The following is a 21,186-nucleotide window of genomic DNA, read 5'->3' on the forward strand; positions in this document are numbered from 1 at the left end:
TCCGTGCTCCAGGGATGTCACGGCAAGGGTCCTCGGAGAGCTCCAGGTACTCGACGATTGCCTCGGCAAATTTTTTGAGCATCAGCTTTTACACCGGCCAGCAGTGAAATGTCGCGCTCACGACACCTATTTGGAGGCTACTACTGGTTATTTAGTTATCGTCCTTGGCCCAGCACTGCCTCCCCCAAAACCACTGTGCCGGGCAAAGCAGAAGGCACAGGGCTGCCTGCCTCTGGGGCCCAGGAGGATGATGAGATCGCTGAATGTGTCCTGGCACCTGATATGGCTTCAGGGCCCCGGGCGTCACTGCCACTCTGGGGTGCACAGGATGAGACTGGGAAAGTTATGGGGGCAAGGGGAGAACATCCCGGGCACTCTGAGGTGGGAGCATTGTCAAGGGAGTTCCGCTGGCCCGGGGCCCACCCCTGGTGTCCCTTTTCCCCCGACATGCCCCATGTTCCCAGCTGTGAGGTGGCACCGTTCTGATCCCTGGACCGTGGAGAAGTCCCCGGTTTTGGTGGCACTTCTTCAGGCCCCGGCCCCAGCCCTGCCCCATGGCGGCCCCCCTTTCCCCAGTGCCCGGTTCCCCGGTACCTTCATAGCACTGTGCCCCTGGGTGCTCCCCTAGTGTCCCCATCTCTCCAAGTGCTTTCCCCCTCCCAGGTGCTCCCCGCCCCGGTGCTCTCCATCCTCCCCGTGCTCCCCACCGCTGCTGCCCGCTACACGGTGCTGCTCTCCGCCCCTCGGAGCAGAACCCCCGATGCCCCCTGAACATCCTACTCATGGCCCCTGATCTGCTCCGGTGCCTCTCAGGTGCTCCCCCAGGATCCCCCACGGATCCCCTCCGGTGCCCCTTCCGCCATCGCCCTTCCCGGATCTTTCCGATGAGGTACCCGGGGGCCCACGGTGCCCCCAACCCCCGGAGACCCGCCTGTGCCCGGGATGTCCCCGTCCCCCACCTTTCCCCGCCCCGGTGCCCGCCCCTCGGCTCCCCCCTCCCCCTCGGAGCGCGGCCCCGCGGCGCGGCCCCGGCGGCGGAGCATGGCGGGCGCGGGGGGCGCGGGAGGGGCGGCCCCGGTGCCGGTGCCCCCCTGGTACCACCGGGACCTGAGCCGGGCGGCGGCCGAGGAGCAGCTGGCCCGGGCCGGGCGGGACGGCAGCTTCCTGGTGCGGGACAGCGAAAGCGTGGCGGGGGCCTACGCGCTCTGCCTGCTGTGAGTGGGGTACGGGCGGGGGGGGGCCGGGCCGGGACCCACGCGGTACCGGCGGAGCACGGGGGGAGAACCGGGAGAGGCCATCGGGGGTGACCGGAGGGGGGCACCGGGAGGGGACCGCCGCGGGGCCGGGGGAGCGGGGGGAGGATCAGGGGCGACCCCGGGAGAACAGCGGGTGGGTGTCCCGGCTAGATACCGCCGGAGTTTTGGGGGATCCCGGGAGAAACGGGGGAGATTCGGGCGTAGGAGTGGAGTGTTCAGGGCGGCACCGGAGGGGCCTCGGGGATGGTCCGAGGAGAGAGGGAGGAGGTCGGGAGGGCAGGCGGGGGTGGGTTTGGGGGAGCGCCAGCGAGGTACCAGGGAGAACACTGGGGTGTCATTGCAGGGATTCAGGGGACACAGGAGGTTCAAGAGACACAGGGCAGATATCCAGGGAAGCACTGGCAGAGAAATGGGAAGAACAGTGGGAGACACACCGAGGGCGGATAGGGGGGTACCAAGGAAGCACAGGCAGAGAAACAGTGGAGATCACTGGAAGGGATCCAGGGGAGCCCGCAGGGAGAATTGGGGGGTGGGGGAAGCATCAAGAGAGCAACAGACAGAGAGGGAAAGCCACCTGAGGGATACAGTGAACATGGGGGTCACCAGTACTGTGGGGGTTGCTAGGAATTTGGGCACAGGGAGGCTGGGAGAGCTCTGGTCGGTGGGTGCTGGGGGGGGGGGGTGGCACAGACATGGGGAGACCTGGGTGTTCAAAGGGACACTGGCACTTCTGGGACACAGGGCACTAGGAGAATGGCACCAGCTGTGGCCTGGGTTTCCCAGGAGTCCAGACACGAACAGACTCTGGAGGGGCTGGGAATCTCTGGACACTGGGGGGATATTGCACTGGTTCCAGGGGTGCTTTGTCACCCTACCCCACACTCTTGGGGTCCCTGAGCCTACCCATGGCACTGGGGATCCCCAGCCTGGGAAGCGGGGACAGCTCTGTGCCCTTGAGTTGTGCTGTGGAACTCCGTGGCTCCCAGCTTGTGCCAGGTCACAGATGAGTGCTGACAGCTCTGGGGGTCCTGAAGTGCCTTTGCCCAGTGGTGCACCCCACACCCCCACCATACCTGGGGCTCTTGCACCTCGTTGTGCTGGGATGTTCCTGGGGCATGCCGCCGGCTCTGCTCAAGGCTGGCTACCTGTGCCAGCACCTGGACCTTGATGTGGTTGTGAGGTGGTGGTGAGGGCACTTGAACTCAAAGCTTTTCTGTGCCCTGAGAGCCTGTGGGAGAATTGGGAGTGCGCTGTGAGCTGGCCTGCCCTGGCCTGGGGTACTGTGTGCTGGTGCCACGTGCAGTTGCCAGGCATGCAGCCTCCATGGTGGCATAGATGTCCTTCCCCGTGGACTGTGGCAAATGCAGTTTCCCAGCTCCCCACCACAGACTGGGCTAGCAAGCAGCACTAGCACAGCGCTGGGAGAGTGTGTAATTCCAGCACCTAATGGTGCCATATGGCTGGAGGGCACTGTGGCACCAGTGTGGGTGATAGGGGGCTATCATTGTGGTACGGGTGCCTGGGTAAGGTGTGTCTGCCATTGATGTCTCTCACTGCTTGCTGAGGAGGCCGTGGGTGCCACGAGGCTGGCCTGTGGCACTGGGACCACGCAGCATGGCAAATCCCATCATGGGATGCCAGGTTGGTGAGCTGCACTCCAGCAAGAGCTATTGGGAGTCCCTGGTGCTGTGATCTCACCAGGCACCCCCATTGCCAGTGAGTGGGTGGACAGGGCTGTGGAGCCACTGGCCTCAGCTATTCCTGGGGCCCTAAAAATAGCTGCAGAATCAGGAGGAGGAAAGGGAACTGCAGCGGGATCCCGGCAGCGTCGGCTTCCTTTAACCCTCCCACTGGTGGACCGTGGACTCACTGGGACGGATGTGGCACACCAGGACATCTCACTGTGCCCTTGTATGGCACACTGGGGTGTCTCACTGTTGCATATTGGGGCATCACTGGAACTCACAGTGCTAGCACACAGTGTGTGCTGACAGCACTGGCTGGTGAGCAGTGCTAGTGGGGACAGTCCTGGTGTAGTGTCCCACAGGAGTGTGGGGGCTTGGAGCTTCCATCCTGGCTCAGCAGCAGTTCACAGGGGACACCAGTGCCAAGGTGGTGCCAGTGGGCACACGGTATCCCCTTGCCAGGGTGCCCACATGCTGCTCTTGGTGGAGTGGGGTGGTAGGTGCCACAGAGCAGTGGGGATACGGGGTGCTGTGCGTCAGAGCCAACAGGGGAGTCCCGTTTCTCCTGCATAAAGGCTCTTTGTGCCCGAGCCCGGTGCTCTCTGGCCCCCCCTCCCCGTCACTGCTCACCAAAATAGCAGCACACAGCGGTGTGGGACTGGGCAGCCAGGGGGCCCTTCCTCAGTACCAACCCCTGTGCTGGGTGTCCCTCCAGCCCCCCACCAGTTATCCACAGAGAACTCCTTGAGGGTCCTGCTCCTTGCCCCTGTGATCTGGAATTCCACATATTAGTGCTATGCTGGGGTTCCTCTTGTACCCACATCACACCTCCACTGCTGCTCCTGCTATGGGGACCCCAGCTGTGTATTAGGACTTCCCACAGAGACCCCTTATGCCACCTTCATTTGGGGGTGTCTCTTTGTGCCCTCCCCCATCCTACCAGACTCCTTTGAGTCTGGGAACCCCTGATCCCTTTACCGACTCTAGCGGGGTTTTCCACACATCCCCCCCATAGTGGATTCCCATTCAGCCCCCTGCTACCACTTGAAGAGTTCTCCATGGCCCCCCACTCTCACAATGATCCACGACTGGGTATTAGGGCACTGGGAAGACCCCAGTGATGCTGGGATAGGTCACACCTCCAGAGGAGGCAGGAGAAATGGGGTACCTGGGACTGCAGGGAACGTGGCACCAGGGGACCTGGTGGGGTGGGGTGGTGGCAGGGTAACCAGAACTGTAGGGTGGCACCAGGGGGTAGGGCTTGGGGGCACGGCACCCTGTCCAGGGACACAGCACAGCATGGGGGATGGATGGATGCTGCCCTGTCCCAGTCCTCAGCCCTGTGTTGAGCTGGGGCAGGGAACACAGCATCTGAGTGGCCCTGGTGGTGACAGCAGCCTCAATGCTTATGGTGACCTCCATGGCCAGAGGCCAGCCAAGGAGGCACAGTCCCTGCTGACAGCCCTGGAGGGGGGAGGTCTGGTAGTGCTGAGGCTCTCAATCCCTTGGAGTCCCTGAAATGGGGAGGGCTTCCAATCCTGCTCCTTGCACCCACTGTTGCTGTCACCCCATCTCTTAGCACTGCCCGTCACCCCCTGCCCTGGGATCACGTCCTTGGTTCCTGTCAGCTTCCACAGGAAAATAAATTGTTTCCTGGTGTCCTGGCTGCCAGCTCCTGCTTGCTCCTGCCAGCTCCTGCCTGTGCAGTGGGCTGGGGACAGTGCCTCTGGCACAGACAGGCAGTGCAGCAGGGGCAGCAGCACTGCCAAGGACGTACTGGTGTCAATTGTGGGGTCAGAACAAGCAGGGGAGTCACTCTTGGACTCCCAGCACCCATTCTGCAAGCATTTTCCCATGAGTTTTCCATGGGTTTTCTGCAGCTCACTGCATTTTACGGGGAATAGTGGTACTGGAGCTCCTCACTGTTGGTGCTGGTGAAATAAGGCTCTGACTGGATGAGTATTGAACTATGCAGGGGCTATGCAGGCAGGTGGGGGGACACTACCCCACCCCCAGCACCCTGATGCCCTCCCTGCTGCCACAGGTTCCAGAAACACGTGCACACCTACCGCATCCTGCCGGACGAGGAGGATTTCCTGGCCGTGCAGGTGGGCACCCTCGTGGGCAGAGGGGGGGTCTCCATCTCAGCATTACTCAGTGTTGCCTTTGTGCTGTGAGTTTACCTGTCCCTCTGGCTGTGCTGGGCTCAGCCCTGGCACGATGCCACGTGCGTGCCCGGCTGTGCCGGATGGCTTTGGCCGTGCCTGTCTTGGCCGGCTGTGGCACTGGGTATTTTTAGAGCAACAGAACCCTCTTTGTGCTGGCCAGGCAGGCAGGAAAAGCTGCCCTTGGGAGGGAGGAGGCCAAGGGATTGCTGCTGCCTGCACCCTATCAGCTCACCTACCAGCCCTGCAGGGCCCTGTGGGGTCAGCCCCCCATCCTGCGTGGGGGTCCCTGCATGGGATCTGGGGAGATTCCTATTTGGGGGCATCTCTGCATGGATGGTGGGTTCCCTGCTTGGTGGTGTCTCCACCTGGGGGAGTCTGGTGATGCTGGCTGCAGGTGCTGATGGTCCCGGTGTCCCCGTGTCCCCGCAGACGTCACAGGGGGTGCAGGTGCGGCGCTTCAAGACGCTCAGCGAGCTGATTGCCCTGTACCTGCAGCCCAACCAGGGGCTGGTCTGCACCCTGCTCTTCCCTGTCGAGAGGGAGAAGGAAAAGGAGACCGTGGAGGACAGGGATTACTCAGGTATGGCATGGTGGGTGGGTTAATAGGGTCCTGAGACCCCTGGGGTGGTAGTAACCAGCTCCCCATTGCCCCATTGCAGATGGAGAAGATGAGAAGCCGCCGTTGCCACCACGCTCCGGCTCCACCAGTTTCTCTGGCACCTCAGTGGGGCTCAGCCCCACTGGCTTGGGACCGTCTGTGCCAGAGGGGCCAGTGGAGAGGTGAGGCTCTGTCTGTCTCCTGCCTGTTCCCTGTCTTTCCCCTGCTCCTGCCTGCTGGCTCTCACCCCTGGGTGCTCTCTCTAGCACCAATGGGCTCAGCAGCATCTCTCACGAGTACCTGAAGGGCAGCTACAGCCTGGATCTGGAGGCAGTGAAGGGAGGGGCCAACAGCCTCCCCCACCTCAACAAGACCCTTGTCACCTCCTGCAAACGGCTGCACAGGTGAATGCCCGACACTGGGACAGATGAAAAGATGGGAGGATGTCTGTGCCACCCAGTGAGCTGGCTCCTCTTGCCTCTGCAGTGAGGTAGACAAGGTGCTGGCAGGGCTGGAGATCCTCTCCAAGGTGTTTGACCAGCAGAGCTCCCCCATGGTCTCCAAGATTCTGCAACAGGTAAAGAGAATATGGGGATGTAGCAGTGGCAACCCCCCACCATGGACTGCACCCGCAGACCCCACCATGGTACCACCCATAGGTGGTGGGAAAAACTGTGGAGAAACGCCTACCATCCCACCCCATCCCAGATTGTCAGTGGGCTCTGCCACTTGGGGTGGGGGGAGGCTCTGGCGTGGGTCTGGGGTTCACATCCCAGTGCTGGGGTATCCTGCTGGGGGTTCCAGACAGCAGGGCAGAGCGGAGAGCAGGAGCTGGAGAACCTGGTGCTGAAACTCTCCGTGCTGAAAGATTTCCTGTCCTCCATCGAGAAGAAGGTAAGGCTGGAGATGCAGGGATGGATGGTCTGATGGGGGTGTTCTGAGGGGTCTGGATGAACTGGAGAGACTGTGGGGCTGAGGGCATTGGTGGGACTGGCAGAGATTGTTGGGCTGGTGGAGCTGGGGGACTGGGGATGAACTTGTGGGATTGAGGCACCAGTGGGACTTGGGAGGGCCAGTGGAGCTAGCACTGGTAGGGCCTTGTGGACTGTGAGGGCTGGTGGGGCTTGGAAGATTGGTGGGACTGGAAGGGTTGATGGAGCTGGGGGACTGGTGGGCTCTCAGCTGACCCTGCTGGGGCTCTGGCAGGCATTGAAGGCCCTGCAGGAGATGAGCTCAGCCACCCCTGCCACCCCCCTTCAACCCCTCTCCCGCAAGGCCAAGAGCATCCCAGTGCAGACCTTCGAGGTGAGCCCTGCCCTACCCCCTGCCCTACTGAGTTTTGGAGTTTTGTGGGGATTTCAGCATCAGCTGGGTACCTCCGGTGTGGCACTGAGGGCACAGACCCCCAGGTGTTTCTGGGGGGGGGGTTCCCCTGTGTCCTCCCTCACCCCAGTGTCCCCTGGCAGGTGAAGCTGGATATCACCCTGGGGGACCTGACCAAGATTGGGAAGTCACAGAAGTACACGCTGAGCGTGGATGTGGAGGGGGGCAAACTAGTGGTACTGAAGAAGCAGAAGGACTCCCAGGAGGACTGGAACACCTTCACCCATGACAAGAGTGAGTGGGGAGGTGTCTGGGGGGCCCCAGCACCCATGGGACTCCCTTTGCACGGGGGAGCATCCCTGTGAGGCTCAGTGAGCTGGTAGCTGGGGGATTTCCTCATGCTGGGGGTGTCCCCATCTTGGGGGGTCCCCCAAAGCATGGCCTGGGGGGGTTCCAGCACTCGGCTAGCACCCTGCACCCTCTCAGTTCTTGCCACTCCTCCTCAGTCCGGCAGCTGATCAAGTCACAGCGGGTGCAGAACAAACTGGGCATCGTCTTTGAGAAGGAAAAGGATAAAACACAACGGAAAGACTTTGTTTTTGTCAGTGCTCGGGTGGGTAATGCTCTGCTGGAGGTGGGCAGGGGACAAGGGGTCCCTTGTAGGGATGGGGTGGGGATGGATTTAACCCCTGGGCCCTGGGTACCGGTGCCTGGTGGCTGTGTGATGTCCCTGGGGCAGTCCCCCATGCCCAGAAGGTGTCAGCTTTGGCTGAGCCAAAGCAGGGGGTGGGATAGGGTTGTTGGGAGCCCCTCTACCCCCCCTCACTGCCCCCTTCTGCAGAAGCGTGAGGCCTTCTGTCAGCTCCTGCAGCTGATGAAGAACAAGCATTCTCACCAGGACGAGCCTGACATGATCTCTGTCTTCATTGGCACCTGGAACATGGGTGAGCAGGGCAGGGGACAGCCCTCAGTGGGGTGGCAAAGCCCTGGGGTCCCCCTAACTGTGCTGTCTCTGCTGCAGGCGGCGTTCCCCCCCCCAAAAACATCACTTCGTGGATCACCTCCAAGGGGCTGGGCAAGACCCTGGATGAGGTGACAATGGCCATACCACACGACATCTACGTCTTTGGCACCCAGGAGAATTCTCTGGGAGACAAGGAGTGGGTGGATTTTCTGCGCACTGTTCTCAAAGACTTCACAGAGGTTGAGTACCGCCCGGTAAGAGCCAGGGGACCGTGGGGGCTGTGGGGTGCAGGCACTGGTGGGTGGTGGAGGTGTGTGATGCTCAGTGTGCCAGGGGTGGCTGTGCTCTGGCTCTGGGGGTGCTCTCGTGGTGCTGGGTGGCTGTGGGTGCTCCGAGTCTGCTGACACAAAGCGTTTTGGGGTGGTCTCCTGGTGCTGGGTAGCTGTGGATACTGATTGATGGTGGTGGGATTCCGTGGGGAGCAGCCCTTGGTGGGAGAGGCCGGGATGATGCAGCAATGAGCATCCCCTGTGGACACACCAGAGGGGCCCCCGTGGCCCCGGGGGGTCCCAGCAGATGCTGGCAGGGGGCTGAGGGTGCTGGCACCCACAGGTGGCCATGCAGTCCCTGTGGAACATCAAGGTGGTGGTGCTGGTGAAGCCAGAGCACGAGAACCGCATCAGCCACGTCAGCACCTCCAGCGTCAAGACAGGGATCGCCAACACCCTGGGTAGGGCTGCAGCAGGGCACAGAGGGATGTGGGGTATGCACTGCACTGGGGGGGAGCTCTGGGCTGTCTGCACCATGGGGGGGGGTTCTTGTTGCATGTGTTGCATGAGGAGGAGTCTCAGCATGCGTACCTTGCATGGGGAGGAGTCCTGGAGTGTGGGCATTGCATGGGGAGGGGTCCTGGTGTGCAGGTTGCACAAGAAGGGGGTCCCAGAGCACGGGTGTGTCATGAGGAGGGCTGTGTGTGCAGCACACAGGGAAGGTTCTGGGAATGTCTGCTGCACTGGATAAGTGTGCTTTGCACAAGGAGGGGGATCTGGGGGTTGTGTTTCACGAGGAAACCTCTCAGCATGTGCCAGGCTGCTGTCTGGGTGATGTGGGGCCAGCTGGGTGTCTGTCCCCGAGGTAGAATCAGGGGTTGCCTGATCCCATCCCACATCCCCATTTCCTCACAGGGAACAAGGGTGCTGTGGGTGTCTCCTTCATGTTCAATGGCACCTCCTTCGGCTTTGTCAATTGCCACCTCACCTCTGGCAACGAGAAGACAGCAAGGTGAGCACCCCCACCCTGGGCTGGGCCAGGACAGGGCTGTCACTGCTGTCCTCGTGTCTGTAACACCCTGTCCCTGTGTCCCCCTGCTTCAGGAGGAACCAGAACTACCTGGACATCCTGCGCCTGCTCTCACTGGGGGATAAGCAGCTGAGCTCCTTTGACATCTCTCTTCGCTTCACCCACCTCTTCTGGTTTGGGGACCTCAATTACCGCCTAGACATGGACATCCAGGTCAGGGGAAGGGGTGGGTGAGGGTGGGAAGGCAGGTGGGAGTGTCAGGGTCCCCCTCCCAGCCCAGTGCCAACACCTTTGTCCCCACAGGAGATCCTCAACTACATCAGCCGCAAGGAGCTGGAGCCGCTGCTGAAGGTGGATCAGCTCAATCTGGAGAAGGAGAAGCACAAGGTGTTCCTGCGCTTCGGTGAGGACTGGGGGGGCTCTGAGAGGGTCTGGTGCTGCAGGCCCTGCTGTCAGGATTGTCCTGACCCACTGCTGTCCCTGCAGGCGAGGAGGAGATCACCTTCCCCCCAACCTACCGCTACGAGCGGGGCTCCCGGGACACCTACGTCTGGCACAAGCAGAAGCCCACAGGGGTAGGTGCTGGGCTAGAGGGAGTTGGGGGAGTGGAGGACACCCCAATCCAAACCCCCACTGCTCCCCACCCCTGCCAGGTGCGTACCAACGTGCCCTCCTGGTGCGACCGCATCCTCTGGAAGTCCTACCCCGAGACTCACGTCAACTGCAACGCGTATGGTGAGCGGTGTAACCACCCCCAGCGCTCCCATCCCTCTTCTGGGGACAATCCCCACCTCCCTCCTGACTTCTTCCCTGTTCCCACTGCTGCAGGGTGCACAGATGACATCGTCACCAGTGACCACTCACCCGTCTTCGGCTCCTTTGAAGTGGGAGTGACGTCCCAGTTCGTTTCCAAAAAAGGTGCCTATGCCCAAGGGGATACCTCGTTGTCCCCTGTCCCTCCATGGTCCAACCTCTCCATCTAAGTGGAGAGGTCCCAGGGGGATTCCAATGCCTCTCCTCTCCGTGGAGGGCTCTCTAAGTCCTCAGAGCAGGCGTACATCGAGTTTGAGAGCATAGAAGCCATCGTGAAGACCTCCAGTCGCACCAAGTTTTTCATCGAGTTCTATTCTACCTGCCTGGAAGGTGAGGACTGCAATGGCAGTGGGGAGTCCCAAAGGGCTTGAGGGGGGTTCCAGGAAGCTCATGGTATCCTGGAAGGCTCAAGGATTGATGCCATGTCCTGCTGCCACCACAGAGTTCAAGAAGAGCTTTGAGAACGACAGCCAGAGCAGTGACAACATCAACTTCCTCAAGGTGCAGTGGTCATCCCGGCAGCTGCCCACGGTGAGGAGGGGCTAGGGGCTGACAGGGTGGGTGCTGGGAGAAGCTGAAGCCAGGGAGACCCCCACTCAGTGCCACACCCCATCCCCTTGGCCACAGCTGAAGCCCATCCTCTCCGAGATTGAGTACCTGCAGGACCAGCACCTTTTGCTCACTGTCAAATCCCTCGATGGTTACGAGTCCTACGGTGAGTGTCCGCTCCCACACCCTGCCAGCACCGGGGGGTCTGTGGGGTGTAGACCCCCAACCTCCCCCGCTGTCACCCCCAGGGGAGTGTGTCATTGCCCTGAAGTCGATGATTGGCAGCACAGCACAGCAGTTCCTCACCTACCTGTCCCACCGCGGTGAGGAGACCGGCAACATCCGTGGCTCCATGAAGGTCCGGGTGCCCACGGAGCGCCTGGGCACCCGTGAGAGGCTCTATGGTGAGGAGCCCCCACCCCAGGGGGGATGGTGGAGAGAGGGATCCACCACTGAGCCCCTGTTCCCTGGCAGAGTGGATCAGCGTGGATAAGGATGAGACGACAGCCAGCAAAGGGAAGGTGCTGCTAAGTGCCAGGGCCACCCAGGACAATGCCAAGTATGGGGGACAGGGCTTGGCAGGGTGGGGGGCACCGGCTCCTGGGGGTCGGGAGGCCTGAGGGATTTACCTGGGCACAAGTATTGCTCAGAGTGTCCCTCTAGGCTGGTGTGTGGGATGTGACCGGGGACAGTTTTGTGCCACAGGGGGCAGGGGTGGGGCTCTGAGCTTCTGAATGTGGCTCTGGCTGTGTTTTGGTGGCTGAACCCTGTCCTAGAGGGCAGAGCCCCATCCTGGGGATCTGAGCCCTGGCCTGGGGGTCTGAACTCCGTTGTGGACACTCAAACCCCACGGGGCACCCAACCCCTCCTGTTGCCAGGTCTGTGGGGCGGAAGCCCACGGGTGCTGAGCCCCCCACCACCATCCTGGCCAAGCTCCCAGAAGAGCCTGAGAAGAGCAGCACTGCAGCAGCACCACGCCCCCCTGCCACACACCGCAGCACCCCCAGGGACGAGACCACCCCGGGCCGGTGAGGGACAACGGGCAGGGCCAGGGACGGGGTGGGGATCGGTCTGGGGGTGCCACGCTCAACCCTGTCCCTGCAGGTCCAAGGCAGAGGCAATGCCAGAGCTGTCAGGGGGTCCCCTGAAGAACAGCTTCAACAACCCGGCATATTACGTGCTGGAGGGGGTCCCCCACCAGCTGCTGGCACAAGGGGACCCCGGCAAGCCCCCCAAGGCCAAGGTGCAGCTGGCAGTGCCGGAGCGCTGCCAGTGCCCCTCGGCGTGCTGTGGTGAGAGCGATGAGGAAGAGGACGTGGGCACCCTCAACCTGCCACCGCCGGATTTTCCCCCGCCGCCGCTGCCACGGGAGCTGGAGCTCCCCCCAAACACCTTCTTTGGCACCCCCAAGGAGCTGCTGGTACCCAGCGGGTGTGAGGAGCCCAAATCCCACCCTGCTGCCTTCGGAGAGGCTCCCCTGCCCAAGCTGCACCCCCGGCCACCCCCAGCCACCAGGGCTGGATTTGGGATGGAGGGGGCTGGCGGGACGCCTGTTCCTGGGGGGCTACCTGCAGTTGGGGGGCTGCTGGATGACCGCTCCTGCTCGGTGCTGCAGATGGCCAAGACGCTGAGCGAGGTGGACTACGGGGGTGGGAAGGGGAGGGTGGTCCCCCCACCACCGCTGCTGGCCAAGGGGCCACTGGCTCCCCGCTCCCTGCACCCTGACTATGGCCGCCCCCTTGCCTTCCCTCCCCACTCCATCCAGGAGAGCATCCAGGAGGACCTGGCTGAGGAGGTGGGTGATACAGGATGGGTGGGGGTCCTCAGCAGCTCTGTTGGGGCTCCCTTTGGGGTGCCCCACGGCGCTGAGGCTGTCGGGGCGCAGGCACAGGGCCGTGCTGCGGGCGCCGTGCCCGGCGTGGGCGAGTGGCTGCGGGCGCTGGGGCTGGAGCGGTACGAGGAGGGGCTGGTGCGCAATGGATGGGATGACCTGGAGTTCCTCAGGTGAGCAGCCCCCCAGAATGGTGGGGAGGAACCCCCACCCACTCCCACCCACTCCCAGAACCAGCCCCATGAGTCCCTATCTTCCCCCTAGTGATGCCTGGGTTGTGGGGAGGTCTGTTGGGGTGCTGCCCTTGGTAGTCCCCACTATCCCCATTGCTCCTGTGGGTCTCCACTTCCCCTGGGAGTCCCCACTGCACCTTCAGGGCCTCATTTCCCCCAAAGGTCCTGTACTGCCCTGGGTGGGCATTGCTTCAGGGGTCCCCACTGCTCCCACCTGCCCTTTGCCTCTCGGGATCCCCCCTGCCCCCTGAGGGTCACAAAACCCCACAGCAGGGACAGGATGAAGCCCCTTGCACCCCACCCGAGTCTGGGGTGCCCCTCAGCCCCATATTTGTGTCTCTTTCCCAGTGACATCACAGAGGAAGACCTGGAGGAGGCTGGAGTGCTGGAGCCTGGCCACAAGCGCGTCCTTCTGGAGAGCCTCCAGCTCCGCAAGTAGCTGCACATCCAGCACCCCGTGCTTCCCATGGCCCAGCATCCCAGATCCTGCAGCTGCACATCCTGCACGCCAAATCCTGCAGCCCTGCATCTCAGACCTTGCAGCTGCGTGTCCTGTGGCCCAGCATCCTGCATCCCACAGATGCACACCCCGGATCCCACGTTCTGCACCCTGCTGCCACACATCCTGGGCTGTGTGGCCCTGCATCTTGCAGCTGAGCGTCCCAAATCCTGTGGCCATGCACCCCAGATCCCTCAGATCCTGCAGCTGAGGATCCTCATCCCAAAGTCCCACATCCTGCATCCGTTCATCCCACGTCACCAGCAGCAAGTGGGAGCCCCACAACCTCCACAGCCCGCCCCCCACCCTGGATTCAGGGTAATGGGGTGGGGAGGGGCAGTGGGGAGACAGGAGGTGGGTCCTGGTCAGATAATTTCACATGAGGATCCCTACGGGGAGTCCTCACATTTAAGTTATTTTTTTATTTATTGGGAGAAGGGATGGGGGAAGAGGTGGTTGGGGGTAACCATTGGGATCCTGGCTTCCCCCATAACCCCCTCACAGCTAGGAGGAGGAGGAGGCTCTGAGCAAAGCATGTCTCAACCCAAGTGCCTTCATGATGCCTGGGATGGGATGGGATGGGACAACACAGACAACACTAGGCACAGCTCAGGGTCCCCATCCCCAGCTCTAATGATTCTGTCCCCACCCTGATGGTCCCATCCCCACTGTAAGGGTTCCTGTCCCCACCCCAGGGCACCTGCTCCCCTGAGGGTCCCACTCCCGCCCTGGAAGATGCCCATCCCCACCCAGGGGGTGCCTGTCACCATCACTGGGGGTCCCATCCCCTTGCTGTAGGTCCCTGTCACAGCTCCAGAAGATCCTGCCCTCACCCTGGACTTCATATCTGCACACCAGGGGTTCTACCCCTGCTCTCATGATCCCCATCCCTGCCCTGGGTGTGCTGTCACCACCCCTGGGGGTTCCTGTCCCCATCTCCAGAGGTTCCATCTCCACCCCAGGTGTCCCTGTCACCATTCCTGGGGCTCCCATCCCCAGCATGGTGGTCCCTGTTCCCACCCTGGGAATCCTGTCACAGCAGAACCAGATGAGTGCCTTCCCCCAGAGCCCACCCCACACCACCAGTGCCTCCGGGGCATGTCCCCCACTCCCTCCCAGTTTGCCCATTAGGTACTTGCTGGGTCTGTCTGCCCCACGGGGGTTTGTGCTGCCCTTGGGGACAGTGGGGCTGGCAGCGGGGTCTCCTTGTGGGTGCTCAGCCCCAGCCTTGCCAAGTGTCCTTCCAGGAGGGTCCCCAGGGTGGGGGTCCCCAGGACAAGGCCCTCCCACTGTGCCTTCCCCATTGGGATGCTCCCTCCATGCTGTCCTCAGGGGGGATGCTGCCCCCAGACCCCAAAACCCCCCCCAAAACCTCACTCCGGCCGAGATGAAGGATGGGCCAGGCGCCCCTGGCATCCCCCAGCATCCCCCCCTCTGTTACTGGGGTGTTTGGTGTGAACTTCCCCTCACTGAACCCCCCCAGCTCCCGTGTTTGGAGGTGTTTGGTAAATCTGGAGTGATTTTTATCATGTTCATGCAGTGGCTGTGGTGGAGCTCTCAGCGTGGTGAGGCAGGGAAGAGTCTGGGGAGGGGGTAAGATGGGGAACCAGGGGAAGAACTGGGTCCCAGCATAATCTGTGACCCTCCAAGCTGGCTGTACTGGTCCCAGCAAGGCGGGGACCAGGTCCCTTGTCCCCTTTTGCCCACCTTGGGTACCTCAGAGCGCTCCTCCAATAGCCTGTCATGCTCCTGCCACCATCCCAATGCCCTCAAGGCCTTCTTCATCATCACCCCCCTCCCCTAGAGGCCAGGGGGGCTGTGTGGGGCACCCTTCTCCTCACCATGGGGTGTCCCTTCAGCTTCCTACAGCTGCTTGGGGTCTTTGAGTGGGGGGCACCCAAAATAATCCCTTAAGGTGCTGGGGGTCTGTGGCATTATCTGGGGGGTTCTGGTGGGTCTCAAAGGGTCTGGGGTGGGGACTATGCAGCCCCCCCACCCCTGCAACCCATGGTGGGTGTGGGGTGCAACAAGGGCTGAGGGCCAGCAGCAGTGTCAATAAATTAAGTTTAATTTGGATTAGTGGCATTTGCAAACATGGGTAATAAATTACAGAATGGTTAAAAAAAACCCAAAAAACAAAACAAAACAGAAGAAAAGTGGGGAACCCACCTCGGGGGGAGCTGGGAGGAAACAGGGATCTATGGATGGGCTGCCAGCATCCTCACCATGCCATGGAACCCACCAGCACGGCAGCAGTGGTGTGGTGGGCACGAGGGGCACCACCAGCACCACCCCCCTGCTTTGGAACCCTTTGGGAGGCTGTGGGGTTTTGTGGGGTGCACCAGTGGCATTTTCAGTGGGAACACCCAACCTGCTGCCAGCTGGGGGTCCATCCCATGTCACCCCCACTCGAGGGGGTCACCTCGGTGCCCTGTGCCCTGTTCCCTGCCTGGCAGCAATGCAGGCGAGCCTGAACCTCCCAGCCCTGCATTAATCTTCGGGGGTGGGGGGTGTGTGTGTCTCTCCTTCCCGCCGGGATGCTGCTGGGGGGATCCATGGTAGCAGGTGGGATTTGGGGGAAATCAACCCCTCCCCACACCAAGGGGCGTCTCCATCCCGGACTCCCCGGCACTGCCCACCCAGAGCCCCCCCCATAAAGTGCTTCCTCGCCCCCAGCCCAGCGGCACTGACCATTGAGGGGGGCGTCTCCTGGGGCGATGCTGGAGCACCCGCAGTGCTCTGGGGAACCCCAAATCTGCCCCCACACCCCCGGAGCGCACCGGGAGCCCCCAGACCCAAAGGCTCTGGCTGAGCGTGGGGGTGGCATCCCCCGCCTTGCACCCCCGTGGTCCCACAGCACCCATGGGTGCGGGAGGTGGCCGGGGGCGGTCCCCGCTCCCTCTCCCGCTCTGCCGGAGCATCGTGGCTGGGTGGGTGAGGGGTGCAAGGTGGGGGCCGAGGGGGGTTCGGGGGACAGGCGGATCCGGCCATTCGGCCATCAGAAGAGGTTTGTCTTGATGCCGTTTGGTTTCCGATGGAAGGAGGACAGGACACCTGAGAAGGGTCCCGGCACAGCCTCGGTGGGCTGCCAGGCCTTCAGCAGCTCGGCCGTGTTGGGGGCACCGCTGCTGCCCCCCACCCCTGCCCAAAGGGGTGCCTTGAGGGGCTGGGGGGCATGGCCGGGTCCCAGGGGTGCCCCCGCACCGGGGCTGGGGCTCAAGCTGCCGCCGGGGCTGCCGATGGCAGCAGCGGGCAGGGATGCTGTGCTGTCTGGGGTCGGGCTGCAGTTGGATTCCTTGGATTCGTCGTCTTCTGAAGAGGAACGTGGCTCCGATTTCTTCCCGCTGCTGCCGGTGCCGCTGGCACCTTTGGCGTTGGCTGCCCGCTCCTGCTTGCGGAATTTGGCTCGACGGTTCTGGAACCACACCTGGAGGGGATGGAGAGGGTGGGAGCACCCCTTGCTGCAGTCCCTGGGGTTTCGGGGAGCCTGTGGGTGCAGGAAGCCTTCCCAGGCTCTGGGGTGGGCTTCACGACCCTCCGTTCCCTCGGGGGAAATGTTTTCTGCATCACCAGAGGGATCCATGAATCCACAATAATGTAGATTTGTGAAGCTGACGCCAGGCACTGACGTGTGCTCCGGTGTTGGCACGGGAGGGAAATGGGGAGGGGACATCACCTCACCGCACCCATACCCGCACCAGAGCCCACCCCACAGCCCCCCACGGTGCCAACACTTCACTCACCATCCCCCCTGGGAGGGAGGGGGCCAGGACCCCCACTCCTATGGGTCCCTACATTCCCATGGGGACAGATGTTCTCACAAAGGGCTGTCTGCACTCACTGAGGGGGTTCTGAAGCCAGAAAAGGGGGTGTTCACTGGCACAGGGGAGATCCCACACAGAAAGACCCCACAAAGACGGTTCTGCATTGACACCAGGTGCCTGCACCCACACGAGGGGTCTGTGTCTGTTTTGACTCCCCCAGGAGAAATCCGCACTGACACAGGGGACAGCTGCACCCACAAAGGGTCACTCTCTGTCCTTCTTGGACTCTAACCAGCCTCAAGGTGTTTGGGACCGTCTAAATCATGGATGACAGTGACGGGGCTGTGGCACTCTGCTGGGATGTCCCCCCAAAGCTCCCAGCAGAGCAAAGCTGTGACAACACTGTGTCCCCTGACCGCGGTAGCACCAAGGCAAGTCCCTTCCTGCCACCCCTGCCAATGCAGGGTCCCATGGTCAGGGTCCCTGCTCCAGCGGGATTAGAGCTTTCCACCCCCATCCCCAGCCCCCTCCTCCCCCTCCCGGAGCTGACCTGCACCCGTGCCTCGGTGAGGTCGATCTTGAGGGCCAACTCCTCGCGGGTGTAGATGTCGGGGTAGTGGGTCTCGGCAAAGACCCTCTCCAGCTCCTTCAGCTGGGAGCTGGTGAACGTTGTCCGGATCCGCCGCTGCTTCCTCTTTTCGTTGATCCCCGACGGGTCCGAGAAGAATTTGTAGGGAACTGGGAGGGAAAAGGGGAGTCAAGAGAGCCGGGACAGCGGAAGGGATGTGGTGGGCACTGGGGGACGCTTGGGCAGGGGGCATCAGGCAGGGATGGATGGGAAGGGATGGACGGGAAGGGATGGATGGGAAGGGATGGATGGGAAGGGATGGATGGGAAGGGATGGAGGGAAAGGGATGGAGGGAAAGGGATGGATGGGAAGGGATGGAGGGGAAGGGATGGATGGGAAGGGATGGATCAGGCATGAGACACCAGGCAGGGATGGATCGGGTGGGAATGAATCGGGCAGGGATGAACCGACAAGGGATGGACCGACAAGGGATGGACGGGAAGGGATGAACCGGGAAGGAACGGGTGGGAAAGGATGGACTGGGCAGGGGACACTGGCCAGGGATAAATGAACCGGGAAGGTGAACCGGGAAGGGAAGGATTGGGCAAGGATCGCATAGGAAGAAATAGACGGGCAATACATAAACGGGCAGGGGGATGCACCGGGCAGAGGAATCGGCAAAGGAACCAGGAAGGACAAACTGGGCTGAGGTGAAGCGAGAAGGGATGGACCGGGCAGGGCGGGCAGAACGAGGGCAGGGCTGGATCGCTGCCCCCGCTGCGCCCCCGGTCCCGTTCGTTCGTTCGTTCGTTCGGCGGGACGCGGGACCCCGGGGCAGGAGCAGGGCTGGGGGCAATGCGGTGCCGGTGCCGGTGCGGTGGGACCGTCGGTACCGATCGGCAGCTCCTTCGTTGTCGGCACAGCCACACGCAGCACCTCCGCCGTGGCAACGAATGCGGACCGGGGAGTGGGTTTGCAGCTGCCAGGACCTTCCCCAGCCCCGTTCTGGGGCTGCCACAGCTCCGGGGATCCTTGGGGACCCGCGGCAGTGCTGGGGAGGGTTCATCCCCAGCGGCGGGGGCGAACGGGGAGAGCCGGGACGAGGGGCGGTAGGGACCGAGCCGGGCAGGGCCAGTCTGGGCTTCGAGCAGCGGCAGCACCGGGAACCGGTGGGACCGGGCACCGACAGTGCCGGGAATCGATAGCACCGGGAATCGATGTCATGGGGAACGGACGGCACCGAGGACCCACAGCAGCCGTTACCGACGGCACCGAGCATGAAATGCCGAGCACCGGCGGCAACGGGGACGGGCAGCACCGGGCACTAGTGGCAGCGTGTACTGGCGGTACCGAGAACCGGCTGTACCGGGACCTTGCAGGAACGAGCGCTGGCGGCACCGGGAACAGACGGCTCCCGGAGCCGGCGGCATCGAGCACTAACGGGGTTGGGCACTGGGCTCACTGGGAACTGATAATATCGGTCACCAACAGCGCCTGAAACCGATAGTTACGAATCCTGACAATGCCGGGCACCAGCGGCACCGGGAAGCGGCAATAACGGGCACCGGTGGTATAGGCGCCGACAGCACCGAGCATTTACGGTACTGGACAGCCACGGTGCCGGGAATCGGTGGGATTGGGAGCCAACAGCAATGGGCACCGTCACCATCGAGTTCTGACAGCACAGGGAACCCACAGTACCGGGCACCGACGGCTCCGGGAACACACAGCACCGGGCACCGACGGCATCGAGCACTGACGGTACAGGAGACCGACGGCTCCGGCAACCGATGGCACCGAGCCCTGCCATCACCGGCAGCTGGCGGTCCCGAGCTCCGGTGGTCCCGGTCCCCCGCCAGTTCCCATCCCGGCCAGCCCCGACGGCGCGGCCGCTCCTGCTGCCCGTGCAGGACCGGGGTCTCTCTGCCTTACCTGCCGAGTAGGGCGAGGGTTGGTGGTCGCGGAGGGCACCCAGGGCACAGCTGGCGGAGGTAAGGGGGGCGCAGGCGGGCGCAGGCCCGAAGCCCCCCCGCATGGGGCTGTACTGGAAGGAGCCCGCCTGGCTGCAGGGGCTGAATTCGTAGCTCGCCTCCATGGCGGCCACGCAGGACTCGTAGGAGTTGAGGTAGGAGTAGTCCATGGCGAGCCCGGTGCGGCCCCGGCTGCCGCCCGCCCGCCCGTCCCCGCCGCCTCCTGCCCGCCGGGCCCCCGCCCGCCCCCGCCACCGCCGCCGCCCCGGCCCGTTAATATACCGGCGGGGGGAGCGCGGACAAAGGCTGCGCTCGCCGGGGGCTTTTGCATGACAATATCTCCCGGGGACGGCGGGAGCGGGCGGAGCCGACACCCCCCTCCCCTCAGCCCCCCGCCCCCCTTAACCCTTCGTGGGCGCACGCACCCCCCGCCTCGCACCGACTCCGGCAGCCGCTGCTTCGGGGTTTGGGATAGGGGGACAGCGGCCCCCGGGCACCCCCGGGAGCAGCACTGGCCGGGCCTGCTCTGGGAGCAGCGCTTGGACCTTCCCTCTGTGTCCCCATCCCTTTCTATCATCCCTGTCCCATCGCCATCGCCATCGCCATCCCATCCCATCCCATCCCATCCCATCCCATCCCATCCCATCCCATCCCATCCCATCCCATCCCATCCCATCCCATCCCATCCCATCCCATCCCATCCCGGTCCTCGGTCCTGTCCCCATCCCTGTCCTATCCAGTGTGCGTCTCCATCCTGATTCCCATCTCCCTCCCTGTCGCCATGCCGTGCCATGCCATGCCATGCCATGCCATGCCATGCCATGCCATGCCATGCCATGCCATGCCATGCCATGCCGTGCCATGCCCCTGGGGCTGAGCATCTCAAGGACAGAGGGGACAACAACGCCACCACGCCCCATCCCTGGGCGTCCTTCGCCGTGCCTGGGAGCACGGGGGAAGCTTTGGAGGGGTCGTCAGTCCAGCCCCTCTCTCCTCGGGGGGCTCTGGCCTTTGCAATCTCCCTCCCCACCTTTCAGCCCGGATGAATTTCAAAGCGCCCCATCCCCCAACCCCCCGCAGGGACCACGGCAAAGGCTTTTGCCCCTTTCAGCGGCACCAGAGGGGCATGTGGGGAGGGGGGATGCAGGAGGATTTGGCGGGATTTGGGACATTTTCAAGACAAACACTTTCACTAAAGAGGATTTAAAAGTCTAATTGTGCCCAGTGAAGGGCTTTGGGTCCCCCAGGGGACCAGGGGGGTGGGGGAAGAACGGAATCCGGATGGGTCCTGTGGGATCGGTTCGACATGTGCGATCGGTCCTGCCCTGTACCAACCCCACATCCCGTCCCACCTTCTCCCCTATATCCTTGTTCCATCTCCTGTCCTAACCTGCCGTGCATCCTGCCTCGTGTCTTGCTCTGTGTTTTGCCCCATATCTGCTCTCATGTCCTGCCCCACGTTTTGCCCCATATCTGCTCTCATGTCCTGCCCCACGTTTTGCCCCATATCTGCTCTCGTGTCCTGCCCCACGTTTTGCCCCATATCTTCTCTCGTGTCCTGCCCCACGTTTTACCCCACATCTGCTCTCGTGTCCTGCCCTACGTTTTGCCCCATATCTGCTCTCGTGTCCTGCCCCACGTTTTGCCCCATATCTGCTCTCGTGTC

General features: G+C 62.7%; 2 protein-coding genes across 5 annotated transcripts; one reads left to right on the plus strand and one right to left on the minus strand.

Annotated features, from left to right (window-relative positions):
* Window positions 1–729: 729 nt before the first annotated feature.
* Window positions 730–15,294, plus strand: INPPL1 (inositol polyphosphate phosphatase like 1). 4 transcript variants are annotated; one of them, XM_072919272.1, is made up of 28 exons: window positions 730–1,223; window positions 4,986–5,049; window positions 5,504–5,689; window positions 5,769–5,889; window positions 5,974–6,111; window positions 6,194–6,284; window positions 6,512–6,601; window positions 6,914–7,012; window positions 7,174–7,324; window positions 7,537–7,643; window positions 7,872–7,974; window positions 8,052–8,248; window positions 8,607–8,724; window positions 9,179–9,275; window positions 9,368–9,506; window positions 9,597–9,696; window positions 9,780–9,868; window positions 9,947–10,028; window positions 10,122–10,211; window positions 10,323–10,436; window positions 10,549–10,637; window positions 10,734–10,821; window positions 10,904–11,059; window positions 11,130–11,214; window positions 11,534–11,683; window positions 11,760–12,450; window positions 12,541–12,659; window positions 13,068–15,294. In XM_072919272.1, exons 1-28 carry the CDS (start codon window positions 783–785, stop codon window positions 13,156–13,158), a joined length of 4,086 nt encoding a protein of 1,361 aa, XP_072775373.1. In that variant the 5' UTR covers window positions 730–782; the 3' UTR covers window positions 13,159–15,294. The 4 variants fall into 4 exon arrangements, with proteins under 4 accessions (XP_072775373.1, XP_072775338.1, XP_072775441.1 ...); XM_072919237.1 differs by having other exon boundaries at window positions 732–1,214; window positions 11,760–12,659; XM_072919340.1 differs by having other exon boundaries at window positions 738–1,223; window positions 11,760–12,659.
* Window positions 15,264–19,721, minus strand: PHOX2A (paired like homeobox 2A). The gene is made up of 3 exons (XM_030256181.4): window positions 19,483–19,721; window positions 17,533–17,720; window positions 15,264–16,645 (listed from the first exon to the last, which is right to left on the minus strand). The coding sequence occupies exons 1-3, from the start codon at window positions 19,688–19,690 to the stop codon at window positions 16,217–16,219; spliced, it is 825 nt and encodes a 274-aa protein (XP_030112041.3). The 5' UTR covers window positions 19,691–19,721; the 3' UTR covers window positions 15,264–16,216.
* Between the last annotated feature and the right edge of the window lie 1,465 nt (window positions 19,722–21,186).

The sequence above is a fragment of the Taeniopygia guttata genome, chromosome 1 (assembly GCF_048771995.1).
Source record: "Taeniopygia guttata chromosome 1, bTaeGut7.mat, whole genome shotgun sequence".
NCBI lineage: Eukaryota > Metazoa > Chordata > Aves > Passeriformes > Estrildidae > Taeniopygia > Taeniopygia guttata.

Excerpts from the sequence above, each read along its gene's own strand:
- PHOX2A (XM_030256181.4), bottom strand. The coding sequence starts at position 19,690 with ATGGACTACTCCTACCTCAACTCCTACGAGTCCTGCGTGGCCGCCATG. Across the intron at positions 17,721-19,482 it reads ACCCTCGCCCTACTCGGCAG|TTCCCTACAAATTCTTCTCG; the intron begins GTAAGGCAGAGA and ends TTTCCCTCCCAG. Across the intron at positions 16,646-17,532 it reads TCACCGAGGCACGGGTGCAG|GTGTGGTTCCAGAACCGTCG; the intron begins GTCAGCTCCGGG and ends CATCCCCTCCAG.
- INPPL1 (XM_072919340.1), top strand. The coding sequence starts at position 783 with ATGGCCCCTGATCTGCTCCGGTGCCTCTCAGGTGCTCCCCCAGGATCC. Across the intron at positions 6,602-6,913 it reads TGTCCTCCATCGAGAAGAAG|GCATTGAAGGCCCTGCAGGA; the intron begins GTAAGGCTGGAG and ends GGGCTCTGGCAG. Across the intron at positions 9,869-9,946 it reads ACAAGCAGAAGCCCACAGGG|GTGCGTACCAACGTGCCCTC; the intron begins GTAGGTGCTGGG and ends CACCCCTGCCAG.